At 38.9% G+C, this 14,015-nt stretch overlaps 1 protein-coding gene across 2 annotated transcripts in view; it reads right to left on the bottom strand.

Annotated features, from left to right (window-relative positions):
* The window catches only part of LOC100882775 (growth arrest-specific protein 2), a 34,410-nt gene that overhangs the window by 17,493 nt on the left and 2,902 nt on the right, over positions 1-14,015 (bottom strand). Inside the window, exons 1-3 of one of the 2 annotated variants that reach the window (XM_076532124.1) lie at positions 4,063-4,256; positions 3,865-3,956; positions 1,887-2,294 (exon numbers count right to left, since the gene is read on the bottom strand). In XM_076532124.1, coding sequence (XP_076388239.1) covers positions 1,887-2,106 — 220 coding nt within the window. In that variant the 5' untranslated portion in view covers positions 2,107-2,294; positions 3,865-3,956; positions 4,063-4,256. Of the gene's footprint in view, positions 1-1,886; positions 2,295-3,864; positions 3,957-4,062; positions 4,257-14,015 lie in introns of those variants that run through there. The other variant, XM_076532123.1, reaches the window with a different exon arrangement.

Consider the following 14,015-nt stretch of genomic DNA (forward strand, 5'->3'; position numbering starts at 1 on the left):
GACCCACCAAATCCTCCCAAATCCCCCAATCCCTAAACCCCCCAATCTCCAAATGTCCCCAAATCCCCAAAATCCACATGACACATCTCACATCAAAGTCCAACTTTAATTTAATATTCCTCCCCAGCTTAGATTCCATCCCAAACTTAATATCAGTTCTAAAATTATTTATCGAGCGCACAAAAGTCTTTCGCTCAAGAATTTAAGTGTTTGATTATTAAAGCACCGCTGTATAATTGACCCAGCTGCAGTCATTCAAGGGTTAATTATGCAGATTCTCAAGGATCTCTATTTAAACAAACTTGACGGCTTTTCATCTCTCTAATGAATTCCATTTTAGCGATGCAAATTATTCAGCAATAAATCCATTTGAATCGATGCAAATTTCATAAATAATTAAAGGCAACCAATTTAAATAGACAGCGTCTACATTTCCTTCATATCACATTCTATTAAATTTAACCTATTGAACCTCGAAGCACAATTGCTAATAATCATGAGTAATTACGGGCAATCGTAACAATCAAATCGCATGTGCTGAATATGGAACTGAGAAGGATTAACCCTTGTTTCTGGTAGCACGTGATATGCTTCCTTCAATAAATTCTTTCATTATTCCTATATTAATGCAGGCATCATTTTTATTTGAAGTTCTTTCTTTATATTATCATTGACATAATCACCTATTGAATAATCACATTATTATCACTTCACGAAAAATTCTTGAAATTTGCAATATATTGATTTGATCAAATACCTAATTTGGTCAAAGGTCCTAATAGAACATCTCATGTAGCATGTGTGATTATACACGCAGTGACATAACATAAACTAAAATTAAAAGTACAATAAATTTACCAAAACTTCATTTCCCAAAACATACAAGTTTCCACAAATTATATTTTGACACCAAGTTATTTTTGTGACAAAGTTTGAAACACGAGTTTGTCTCAAATCGTAGATATTCGGTGAAAAGTTCCCTGTATAGTCTTCGTACAGTTTCCGTGGCAGAATAAAAGCTTTAGCATCTGGTATGACGTGGGAAAGGATATTTGTAACATTTGGTTCTCGGTTTTGCCGTGTTTTCGACCGAACGTCACGCGATCCGACACACGCGAAAAAATTGTTCCCTCTTCCGGTCATAAAACTTTACAACTTGTCACGTTATTTACGAATCACATTAATAATAAAAGTATACAATCTGACAGGTTACTCATTGACATACTTATATACTTTTATTTTCTATACTTCGGATTTAATCACTGGATTTTTATCGACCATTTATGATGATTGTGAGGTACGTATGCGATCATAAACTCTGATGTTTCTTATGTGAGTTACCTAATTAAACTCATCTTCGATTGATTTAGAGAACTGCATTCTTGAGGTTCGTACTTTTTCTTAATTATTTTTCTTAGTTTTTTAGAAGAGTGTGCTAGATGGATATCTGGATGGATATCGAGTATGTAGGATACCTGAATGGACTTCATTAGGATAGAGGTTAACTATCTTTAAATATTTGTACACATTTGTACGTTTATAAATATACATGTGTGTATGAATCCTGTTGCTGAGGAGCAAAATATATGTCTAGGGGCGATAAATATGTAAACACATATACGTATGTATAAATATAATGAACATAAAACATGTGAAATGAAGAGTCCATATGTAGATACGTTTAAACACATATGAAGTGTGTTTGTCCCTACATGAGTTTGCCCCTACATGAGTTTGTCCCCAAACACGAAGTATTCGTACATAAATACACACACGAACAATGAATAATTCGCATTCCAATCCAAATAATTCAAATATCCGATCTCCCCGAAATCTTCCAAAAGAAAGTTGCCAGAAAGCAGTCGATAAAACATGTAAGTACTTACTCAACGTCTTATTGATCCAATCAGCCAGATCCTCCTGAAGCGGCAGCAACTGTCTGCTCTGGGCGGAGTGCAGACGCTCGTGATAGAACTCGGCGAACTCTTCCTCTTCCGGCGACGGCCTGGGTACGTCGGCACGATTGAACACAGTTACCGAAGAGGGTCCCCAGCTGCTACGATAACGAGTGTGCTGAGACGACGGGAATCGATTGGTGTACGACATTCTGGGGTTGGCTCGAAGGGGCTGAAGGTCCCGATGGCCCGCACCGGCTTCTCTCTCTGTCTTTATCGGCGTTTACGTTCCCCTTTCTTTCTCCAAGTCCTCTGTCGGATGCAGAACTCTCGACCTTTTCGCTACTGTACAGTCCCGATGACGTCGTGCGATGCTGCACGTCTGGCGATTACGTGAACCTGAAGAACAGAGAACCCGACGTTATCGCACACGGATGGAAAGAAACGTTTCGTCAGACATTTTGACTGATCAGATAGAAAGAAATCGCACGCGTATTTTCGGACGAAAGAGACGAGATTATTGCGGGATCAGACGATGCCGGAAGAGGAGCGACCACGGTTACGAGCCCGTAACCATAAACGGGACGTGAGACGCGGCTCGGAACTCCTTGAGTGACTGGCAGCCACGGAAACGTTCCTTGAGTGTGCTTTTTCGGAATGAATGAGTTTTATGTTACAGGGATCTGCTTATGGGATGTCCGACAACTATGTTTCGTAATAACCTTGAGGGGGATGAGAGTGCAGCTTCGAGTGCTGTTTGGACGATGGAGGCGCGTGTGGAGCTCCGATGAGCCAGCAGTTCTTTGCCTTACGATTTTTAAGATATCTTCATAACTTGTTTCATTTATTAAATTATATGATTATAAAAGATTTTTGTTATCATGACATTCTGTACATTTTGCATTTTCTTTGCCTACCTTCCTCAGTAAATAATCATATAATTAAGACATTTTGGTTATCAAGACATTCTGTACATTTTGTATATTCTTTGCCCACCGTTCTCAGTAAATAATTAAATAATGAAGACATTTTGGTTATTAAGACATTCTGTACATTTTGTATTTTCTTTGCCTAGTGTTCTCAGCAAATAATCATATAATCAAGACATTTTAGTTATCAAGATATTTTGTACATTCTGCACTTTCTTTACCTACCGTTCTCATCAAATAATCAAATAATCAAGACATTTTGGTTATTCAAACATTCTGTACATTTTGCATTTTCTTTGCCTACCTTCCTCAGTAAATAGTCATATAATAAAGACATTTTGGTTATCAAGATATTTTGTATATTTTGCATTTTCTTTGCTCACCGTTCTTATCAAATAATCAAATAATGAAGACATTTTGGTTATTCAGACATTCTGTACATTTTTTATATTCTTTGCCCACCGTTCTCAGCAAATAATCAAATAATCAAGACATTATGGTTATTCAGACATTTTGTACATTTTATATTTTCTTTGGCCACCGTTCTCAGCAAATAATCAAATGATTAAGACATTTTGGATATTCAGACATTCTGTACATTTTGCAGTTTCTTTACCTACCGTTCTCAGCAAATAATCAAATAATCAAGACATTATGATTATTCAGACATTCTGTACATTTTGAATTTTCTTTGGCCACCGTTCTCAGCAAATAATCAAATGATTAAGACATTTTGGATATTCAGACATTCTGTACATTTTGCAGTTTCTTTACCTACCGTTCTCAGCAAATAATCAAATAATCAAGACATTATGGTTATTCAGACATTCTGTACATTTTGTATTTTCTTTGGCCACCGTTCTCAACAAATAATCAAATGATTAAGACATTTTGGATATTCAGACATTCTGTACATTTTGCAGTTTCTTTACCTACCGTTCTCAGTAAATAATCAAATAAGAAAGATGTCCTTTTCTCAGAGTTTCTAAAGGAAACAATATATTTTTCTGCTGCGAAACAACAATTGAATACCAACTTACAAAGTATCGGTCCTTTCAGTATCGGATTTGTAGACCATCGTCCAAGGATTCGATGCAAATTTCCCCGAAGTTCGCAATGTCCACAAACGCCTCTGTATTTAAACGACATTCAAATTCGCCATTAGCATTCTCCGACACGTGTCACGCACAAGCTTCGCAGTTTTGCTGAATCCGTTGCGTGGGATTGATCGAACTTACGACACCGGTGAAAAAATGGGGGAAAAAACGATGAAATTCTCATAAATCCTTCCAGACTCCTTGGAGGACGCGTCTATCGCCTCGGGTGACGCAAATCCATCGCTGATTCAAGTATGCGTTTGCGGATCGATGAAATGAAAATCCTGGTAATCGTCTCGTGTTCAAACCTACGACTGTCCTTCAACATCGATCTATTAACGTGCCGTCACTCTTTCTGACCAATGTAATGCAATATCTGGTAAACAGATGACAACTGAAGCTCGTTTTCAAGCAACGATATTCTTTTTTTTCTTGCGTTTATGGAAACGCGACTTTGAGTTGATTTTCCGGGGATTGGTATGTCGAGTTGTGAGGTGGGATGTGGGTACTTTGTAGCATGTTAGGTATTCGTTTAGGTATTTTTGTAGAAGACACAATTTCTAGGTTTAAGTTTGTGAATTTGTAGATTTACAAATCTTTAAAGTCTCGAAGTTGCAAATACTAAAATTGATATGTTCCTTAATTTACAAGTTCTGATCCTCAAATGACTGAATTTGACATTTCTCAAATCACCAAGTACCTAAATCTTTCTGTAGTTGGATCTCTCAAGGTTGTAAATCTTCTAATTCTCAAGTGGCCCAAAGTTGTAAATCTTCCAATTATCAACCCCTCAAATTCTGATAACTTCCAACTGCCACATCTTCAGGTTACCAAATCTTCCAATTCTCAAATACCCCAAATTCCAACCCCCCAAATTCTGAAATCTTCCAACTCTCAAACCCCTAAATTCCCAAATCTCCCAAGTCCCACAAATCCCCCAAATTCCAAATCTCCCAACACTCAAATCCCTAAATTCCAAATCTTCTAACTCTCAAATGTCCAAATTCCAAATCTCCCAACTCTCAAACCCCCAAATTCCCAAATCTCCCAAGTCCCACAAATCCCCCAAATTCCAAATCTCCCAACTCTCAAATCCCCAAATTTCCAAATCTTCCAACTCCCAAATCCCCAAATTCCAAATCTCCCAACTCTCAAACCCCCAAATTCCCAAATCTCCCAAGTCCCACAAATCCCCCAAATTCCAAATCTCCCAACTCTCAAATCCCCAAATTTCCAAATCTTCCAACTCCCAAATCCCCAAATTCCAAATCTCCCAACTCTCAAACCCCCAAATTCCCAAATCTCCCAAGTCCCACAAATCCCCCAAATTCCAACCCCCCAAATTCCAAATCTCCCAACTCCCAAACCCCCAAATTCCAAATCTCCCAACTCCCAAACCCCCAAATTTCCGAATCTCCCAACTCCCAAACCCCCAAATTTCCAAATCTCCCAAGTCCCACAAATCCCCTAAATTCCAACCCCCCAAATTTCCAAATCTCCCAACTCCCAAACCCCCAAATTCCAAATCTCCCAACTCCCAAACCCCCAAATTCCAAATCTCCCACCTCTCAAACCCCCAAACTCCCAACTCTCCCAAGTCCCACAACTCCCCAGATATAGCTACTCTCCCAAACCCTAAATCCCAACTCTCCAAATCCTCAAACAGGAAAATTCCCAAATGTACATCTACGCCAATGAAGTATACCTCGAGTTTCTCATAGGGAACGGTAACGTGTAGGCGAAAGATACCTCGATAGAGTTCTTCATTAATCAAACGGCCCAGGTGATCGATTATTCAACGACAGCTGGCCAATTAATAGCGTTTTCGCGTTATCGTGACAAATGGAGCAGAGAAACGAGCTTGTCGGCTTCAAGGTGAGGCGCCTATGCAACGAACCAAGATAACAAGAAACGGTCTGTGTATTTTGGTGTACGTGGATAATATCTTAATTGCATGTTCACTCGGTGTGGAGGTTGGAAAATTGTTTGTCTCGTACGAATCTTGACACAGTATTTGTGTCACGCATATATAAGATAAGTGGACTCGGTAGTATTTAACATTCTCGAAAATTTACTCTTGTTATATAAAAATTCGAATCAATTAGGCTTCTCTGTAGAAAGCTTCGTTAAGATTCACAACGAAATTATTTAACCTTGTTTTTCAGTTAGATATTTCTGTGATTGATCATCGCATACCCACGTATCTTTACTCATCGCAATGCAAATCTGGAGGCGGTTAATCATAGAATCTCTGACACATCCGCGAATTTTGATTCCTACTTCACCCATCAAATTACTGAAGGCTGCCACGTGTTCCTCTGACGATTAATTGTTTGTGACATTATTTATGTTTTTTTATCGATAAGTAACTATAGCGAGAAATTATACTTCAAAATTAACTATGAATTATGTTGAAAATTTCAAACATGATTTAATTATAGACTCTCGTTATATGGCCGATACTTGCTCTGTACATTAAACAAGTCAAAAAAAGTTCTTCAACACGAATTTTCATATAAATCAAGCACTGCAAAGCTATTATATCGCCAATTTCATAGCATTCTCTATTTTTACAATCCCATTTATTGCAATATATCGAAAGTTTTCTTATCAACTACAAAAATGAATCAAAATTCGCAACAGTCAACAAGAGACTTAACCTAACAACAGACAATAAAAGTATCCAAAATAAAACTCCAATCATTTACAAATAATTTCTGAGATTACTATAATTTGCACGCTCGATAATTAATATCTGAGCGTTATCGAAATTGAATTCCTTGTCAAGCGACTTATCTCACGTTTTGTTTACGATGTAAGGCAGCCGGATAAATTAATTTATGGAATTTGCGATGCGATATAAAATTCGTGAGGAGATTCTGCGGAATAAGCCACGACACGGTTAATCAATTTTCCACGGAATACTCGATTCTCGCCCACGGAACGGATATAAGCTGTTCGATTTGCACAAACGTATATTTACGACCTCCAAGTTTTGCAAGATAATCGTTGGTCGGCAAAAAGCTTGAATTAATTGTTCCACTTCGGGCTGTTGCAAATGCCAAGCAGCACCCACGCGTTGCGTTGATTTTAATTAATTCCTCGCGGCACGAGTGACGCCACACGAAAATGTCGTGCATCAGATACACGCTGCATTGTGTCTAGACATCTAGACGGTCTAAGAACGGATGTAAACAGCGAATCGTGGAGGAAGAACGTAAGTAGTCTTAAAGACAGTCTTCCCATCATGCATGGGAAAAATGGGGAAAATTTTTTGCTACTCCGTTAATATTTTTTAATTTATATGAATACTGTATTTCGAAGAGCAAGCTGCGATAATGAATGCTGCTTGACTATTGTGGATTGGATTCAAGCATTAAATTCGATAAAATTTTAATAGGGAGTATGGTGGTTTCAGAGAATTTATTTTAGAAATTTATCAGACAATTCACCTTAAGAAATTGAAGATTTCATAACATGCATTGTTGCAATAGAGCGAAATGGCAGCCGAGTTAAATTGACTATGACCCAGTTATAAAACAGATCAAAACGATTTTATTAACACAGCAAATTTCCTGTATGAAAACAAAGAGCATGATCAATTGTTGTTGCTATAGAAATTGAAATGCCAGTTTCAGGAAAAAGTACAAACAGAAAGTCTTCATCAGAAGTACATAAAACTACACATCAGTACATAAAAATCCGAAATGCTCTTGTAAATAATGTATCTTGAAAATTTTGCTGAAATTCATAAGTAGAGCAACATGACCATAGTCCCGTGTGAAATGGAGGATCCAAATAGGACAGGCAATTTTGCACCCAGCTAATAAAATCAGCTCGCGTCGACATAAGCAACGAGCTAGCCTCGTTATTCAATCAAGAAAACCGCATCGATGTCCACGTCCGTGGAGCAACGACCGGCCAACAATCGGACTTGCCGGTCAGATAATCGCTGAATTGGATCGTCGATCGCTCGTGCGGCTTCCCAGACGCTTCCCAGAAACGTTGGCCAGCACTCGCGAGTGCCAGCGAATCGGATCCAACAGTGAGCTTTGCTAGTCGTCACATACTTATTCGTCAACGTGTACGTCCGGTTCGTAGTACTCCAGGCACGCGTAGGTGACAATCTACTTTATTGCAGCACGTGTTATAAACTGCCACCCCGATCGTTCGAATCTACAGGGTCGACGAGGAGTCTCGGATGCTACTGTTGACTTGTGTTATATTAGTAGACGATTTATTGTGTTCAAGTGTGATAGTGGCAAGTTTGGAAACTTTTTTTACTTGGAGATTTTCAGATTTTTGAGTTAGCAAATAGTAAAATGTTGGGTTCGTAAATTTTTTGGTTTCTAAATTTTCAAATTCCATCATTACCTAATTCCCACATTTCCTAATTCCCTACGTCCCTAATTCCCTCATTTCCAAATTCCCAGCGACCCAAATTCCCAGCGCCCCAAATTTCCAAATTTCCAATTTCCCTACGTCCCAAATTCTCTTATTCCCTAATTCCCACATTCCCAAATTCCTTGCGCTCTAATTCCCTCATTCCCAAATTCCCTGCGCCCTAATTCCTTCATTCCCAAATTCCAAGCGCTCCAAATTCGCAAATTTCCAATTTCTCTACGCCCTGAATTCTCTAATTCCCTAATTCCCTCATTCCCAAATTCCCTGCGCCCTAATTCCCTCATTCCCAAATTCCTTGCGTCCCTAATTCCCTCATTCCCAAATTCCCTGCGCCCTAATTCCCTCATTCCCAAATTCCAAGCGCTCCAAATTCGCAAATTTCCAATTTCCCTACGCCCCGAATTCTCTAATTCCCTAATTCCCTCATTCCCAAATTCCAAGCGCCCCAAATTCGCAAATTTCCGATTTTTTGTTACGCCCTAAATTCTCTAATTTCCTAATTTCCTCATTTCCAAATTTCCTGCGCCCTAATTCCCTCGTTTCCAAATTCCCTGCGCTCTAATTCCCTCACTCCCCAATTCCCTGCGTCCCTAATTCCTTCATTTCCAAATTCCAAGCGCCTCAAATTCCCAAGATTCCAATTTCCCTACGCCCCAATTCCCTAATCTCCTAATTCCCTCATTCCCAAATTTCCCTTGGTCCTAATTCCCTCTCTTCCTAATTCCCAGCATTCCTAATTCCCTCATTTGCAAATCCCCTTCATCCCAAATTCCCTAATTCCCAAAATTCCAACATCTCCGAATATCAAACCAGTCCTAAACCTCCAAAATTCATAACATCAAACTTCAGAATTCCAACTTGCCAAGATCTTACCCAACCTCTCCACACGACCCAGCTTTCGTTATATGACCGTTCTCAGTCCCGTACGTAACAAAGAGATAATATCGCCATATTTCTTGCAATTTCCGCTGAAGTAAATGGTGCAACATAAAGAGACAGGTCGAATCGCGAAAGCACGAGATATATTCTCGAGTTATGTTTACGCTGGCGGTAATTTTCGAGCACGTGGGTGGCGGATTACGCGGGTAGATAATGTCGTTGTCCACCGTTCCCTAAAGGGAACCGACAAAGTCGCGTGGCAACCTCGAAGAGAACGCGATGAAAGCGATACGTTAGATCCGCCGGAAGGTTGGTGTTTTGTTGCCGGTTTTAATCCATTTGCATCCACAAACGGAACGTTCTAGCTGCAATAGCTGTGCAGGTTGTCGTACTTCCTCGGGAGATGGTTTTTCTAATCACCAAGAAATCTCAGCTATAATTTAATCCTTTCTCTAGCCCAGTTCTGGACGGTCTCGACGTCTCAATTTGTCTTCTCAAGTTCAAAGTCGAATCACGAGTTTTGCTGGACAAGCTCGATTAAATGTAATGACAGTGTTCGGAGCAATGAGAGGAAAAGATAGGACCTCATTTTTCTTCCGTGAAACCTGAAAGAGAAATCTTGCTTTGCATTTCGAACGCTTCGCATTGTGCCGAGGGTCTTCGGATGCGAAGTTCCATAATATTTGTTGGGAGATTTTCAGCAGAAAAAATAATCCAATTACTTTAACAATTCTGATAGTTACGACGAACACATGTTGATGTTTTGACAGCAGTACTTCTTTTCAATATTCATCTTCTAAATAAGTAAACATGATCTAAAGTGATCGATCTCGTTTCCAATAGAAAAATGTTACAAACCATAAGAGTTTAATATAAGAAAGTTTTGTCAAACTAATCGAACTATTGACCTACAAAAGAGCAGTGTACCTTAAGATAACCAAAAATTATCTCTCGCAGACGGAAGACAGAATTAAAATAGATGACAGTTAACACGTGACTCTATTTATTCTAGAATTCGTCGCACGTGGTTTCCCTTTGGCTGTCAGAGCGCCGAGCTTTTTAAAGGATAACCATTCTAATTAAGGGGTTTTCTTTCCCGGAAGGGTAGCGGAAAGATGCTTTTGAAATCAGCACAGTGAACGTTGAATACAACGAGCGAATTGGACCGCATCGACGAAACGTTTCCTCGATGAACTTCTCCATTTTGAGCAAACTTTCATACAAACACTTGTATTTAGGCGACGATTGTGCTCTTCGGTGCGGAATCCCTCGCGGATACCGAGACTCTGATATTATTCATTCGAAATCGTATGCTAGTTAATATGCTTTTAAAAAGTAATTACTTATTACTTAATAATTTGTATTTTATTTTACTTCCATTTTATAGATGCTAAAATATTCTAATACTTGAAACTCTTTCTATATGTCTTTCCTTGTGTATTTAAATTTAGCCAAAATACTTTAAACCTATCTATATTTTTTTTAAATTGAACCTATCCATCAAATGAAGCTATTTATATTTTTTTACAAATGAAGCTATTTATATTTTTTCACAAATGAAGCTATTTATATTTTTTCACAAATGAACCTATCTATATTTTTTTTTACAACTGAACCTATTTATATTTTTTTTACAAATGAAGCTGTTTATATTTTTTTTTAAATGAACCTATCTATATTTTTTACAGATGAAGCTATTTATATTTTTTCACAAATGAACCTAACCATATTTTTTACAACTGAACCTATTTATATTTTTAACAAATCCAAGGATCTAAGAACACATAAACTTGAGAAGGTTTTTACAAAACCTTGTTTACAACTTAATGACTAATCTTCCTCGTGCAGTAAATGCATCTAAATCGTAAATCACGGGATCTACCTGCACGGGTAAGAACAGTTAGGTCTGCAGTCCCTAATAGGAATCTGCATCAAGGCTATCCCAGAAAACCCCTAATTTGAATAATAAAGGAATCAGCGATAGCTCGTGAACGGTGCTAACCTCTTACCTGCGGACATTTTGAAAGTTCCTCATCCGAATTAAAAATTCTGAAACAGCGTCCATGAAAGAAATTGCAACCTACTATAAATCTGGTAGAATGACTAAAGCAAATTAAATCCGGTAGAATGAATAACGCAAATTTTGTATGCAAATTTAAATAAAAAAGTCTGTTAATAAGTTATATAATGCGAGGCAAAATCGTGCGATAAAGAGATCGTTGATCTTGAAGCGTCTCACTGAATCGTTTAAAGTCAGAAAAGTGGTTCAAGCGTATGTATTCTCTCTAATAGCACTCTAACTTTCACGTAACAAAATAATTACATGGTCGCTTACGCGTATCGCGACGCAGATTAAATGGAATCATTGATAACTCGAAAACGTTCACCTGTCCTCCATTCGCTTCGATTTCAGGAGCGTAGAATGCCACGAATCTTGCTCGATCGAGGAGAACGTGCACTTTTTATTTCAATGTCAGTCAATGAGAAGGAATTAAAGAAATTCGACGAGAGATAAAATGCTACGAGTTAATTAAATCGCATAAACAGAGCGTGCCTGTCCAATTACCGTTCCATACACCGGGCCATACGTTTGTAACTCTGATATAAAACTCGACTCGAAACGAAATTCGAACATGTCCTAAAATTATTTAAAAAGTGTTATATAGCTAATTCAGTCACATTCGTCTTAATCAACGCCAATACAGTTATAAAATTGACTTTGAAAAGAAGATTGATGCGACAGAATGTTAAAAGTATTGGAGATTTTACGCCGTTTAGAGGCAGTACACGTGACAAAAAAGTGAAGGAAAAACGTGAATACATATTTCCTCGTCGACAGGTATACACGAAACGTCAATAAAGCGGCCAACACTCTCTTTGAAGTCGCCTACCAAAGAGACCCTAACAAGGTCCGAAGAAAACAGAGGGTGGAAGAAGATTGCAGTTCATAAGAGCACGGTCGGCTAGTCGATTAAAACCTTTTAACCTGTTCGATCGCAATTACTTCTATCAATCTTCATTTACCAGACATCGCTGGCAATAGCCAGCACAGAATCACCACAATGCGTGGCGATATGACGCGTGGCGATACAACGCGTGGCGATATGACGCGTAGCGATACAACGCGTGGCGATATAATGCGTGGCGATACAATGCGTGGCGATATAACGCGTGGCGATACAACGCGTGGCGATACAACGCGTGGCGATATGACGCGTGGCGATACAACGCGTGGCGATATGACGCGTGGCGATATAACGCGTGGAGATACAATGCGTGGCGATATGACGCGTGGCGATACAACGCGTGGCGATACAACGCATGGCGATAGGACGCGTGGCGATACAATGCGTGGCGATACAACGCGTGGCGATACAACGCGTGGCGATATAACGCGTGGCAGTACAACGCGTAGCGACACAATGCGTGGCGATATGACGCGTGGCGATACAACGCGTGGCGATATAACGCGTGGCGATACAATGCGTGGCGATATAACGCGTGGCAGTACAACGCGTGGCGACACAATGTGTGGCGATATAACGCGTGGCGATACAACGCGTGGCGATATAACGCGTGGTGGAACAACCCGTGGCGATATAACGCGTAGCAATACAACGCGTGGCGATACAATGCGTGGCGATATTACGCGTGGCGATATATGACACTTGAAGATAAAATGCGTGGCAATATAACGCATGTCTGGCTTTTAGCAAAAATGAACTCTATCCCAAAATATCTAGACGGAAGTTACAATTTGTAGAACTTAAATTCAATTAAGTTTATGTATAAAATGTTACACTGTTGCTGACAATAGTCAGTACTGCACAAAAGCTGCACCAGATAATACTGCATGTGCATACAATTGCATGTCAGGTGATTCAAGGTGACAGCATGTCACAATTAAATGCAGGAAATTATTTCGAAGCAATTTTCATGATAATTACTCAACGGCAGACCTTCAATTAATAAGTTGCATCATGGTTTATATCTGAGTTATTTGTTTAGATACACAAATCTTTTGAAAATGAATGATGCAACTCCGGGTTTTCACTGGAAACTTTTCCTTGGCAAAGTACTGGTTTGCGATAAAATATATCGTAGCGTAGATTAGTTAGTGTTGGTGTAACAAAATAACAAAAGCTAGTCGATAAAACGGTTGGTCATTGGAAATGCAGATAGGTGCTCGACGAAATAGCTGGATAAGGAGGCACACTTTCTTTAATTGTTCTCTATGTTCAGGTTTCGGTGTTATCTTTTGTATTTTCTGTGTGTCTTGTACATTGCTCCGAGTAGTTAGGTCACCTACTTACTCGAGTAATTTCAATGTTCACGAAGTTACTAGAGAAACATATATTTATACGAAGTGTAATAACATTAAATATTATTTAAAACCACGCTGCAATTAAAGTAGAAGCATTAATAAGATAAAGCTTCATAAACGTAAAAAAGTAATATTTGTATTCGGCGGCACGAAATAGATTTTAAATGGAAACTTCAGAAACTCAATTCATTCTTGGGCTACAAACGTTCAGAAACCCAATCTCTGACAACCGATTTAATTACTGCATCATTCGTCCCAAATCCATCCATGATGACACAGAACCGCAGACCTAAATTGCAGTGTTTCTTTTTTCACTGAAAACGTCGTCGACGTTCATTCCGTTTCATAAACTTTCGCGACGTAGGCTTTTGGTCGCAACCTCTCTAGCTTCCCGATTAATAGAACGTTCTGTAGCATCTCACATACACGCGTACGTGGTGGTCACGCTCCAAAACTGTTACTTATTACTCCAATCTTATTACCGGTA

The sequence above is a fragment of the Megachile rotundata genome, chromosome 5 (assembly GCF_050947335.1).
Source record: "Megachile rotundata isolate GNS110a chromosome 5, iyMegRotu1, whole genome shotgun sequence".
Lineage (NCBI taxonomy): Eukaryota > Metazoa > Arthropoda > Insecta > Hymenoptera > Megachilidae > Megachile > Megachile rotundata.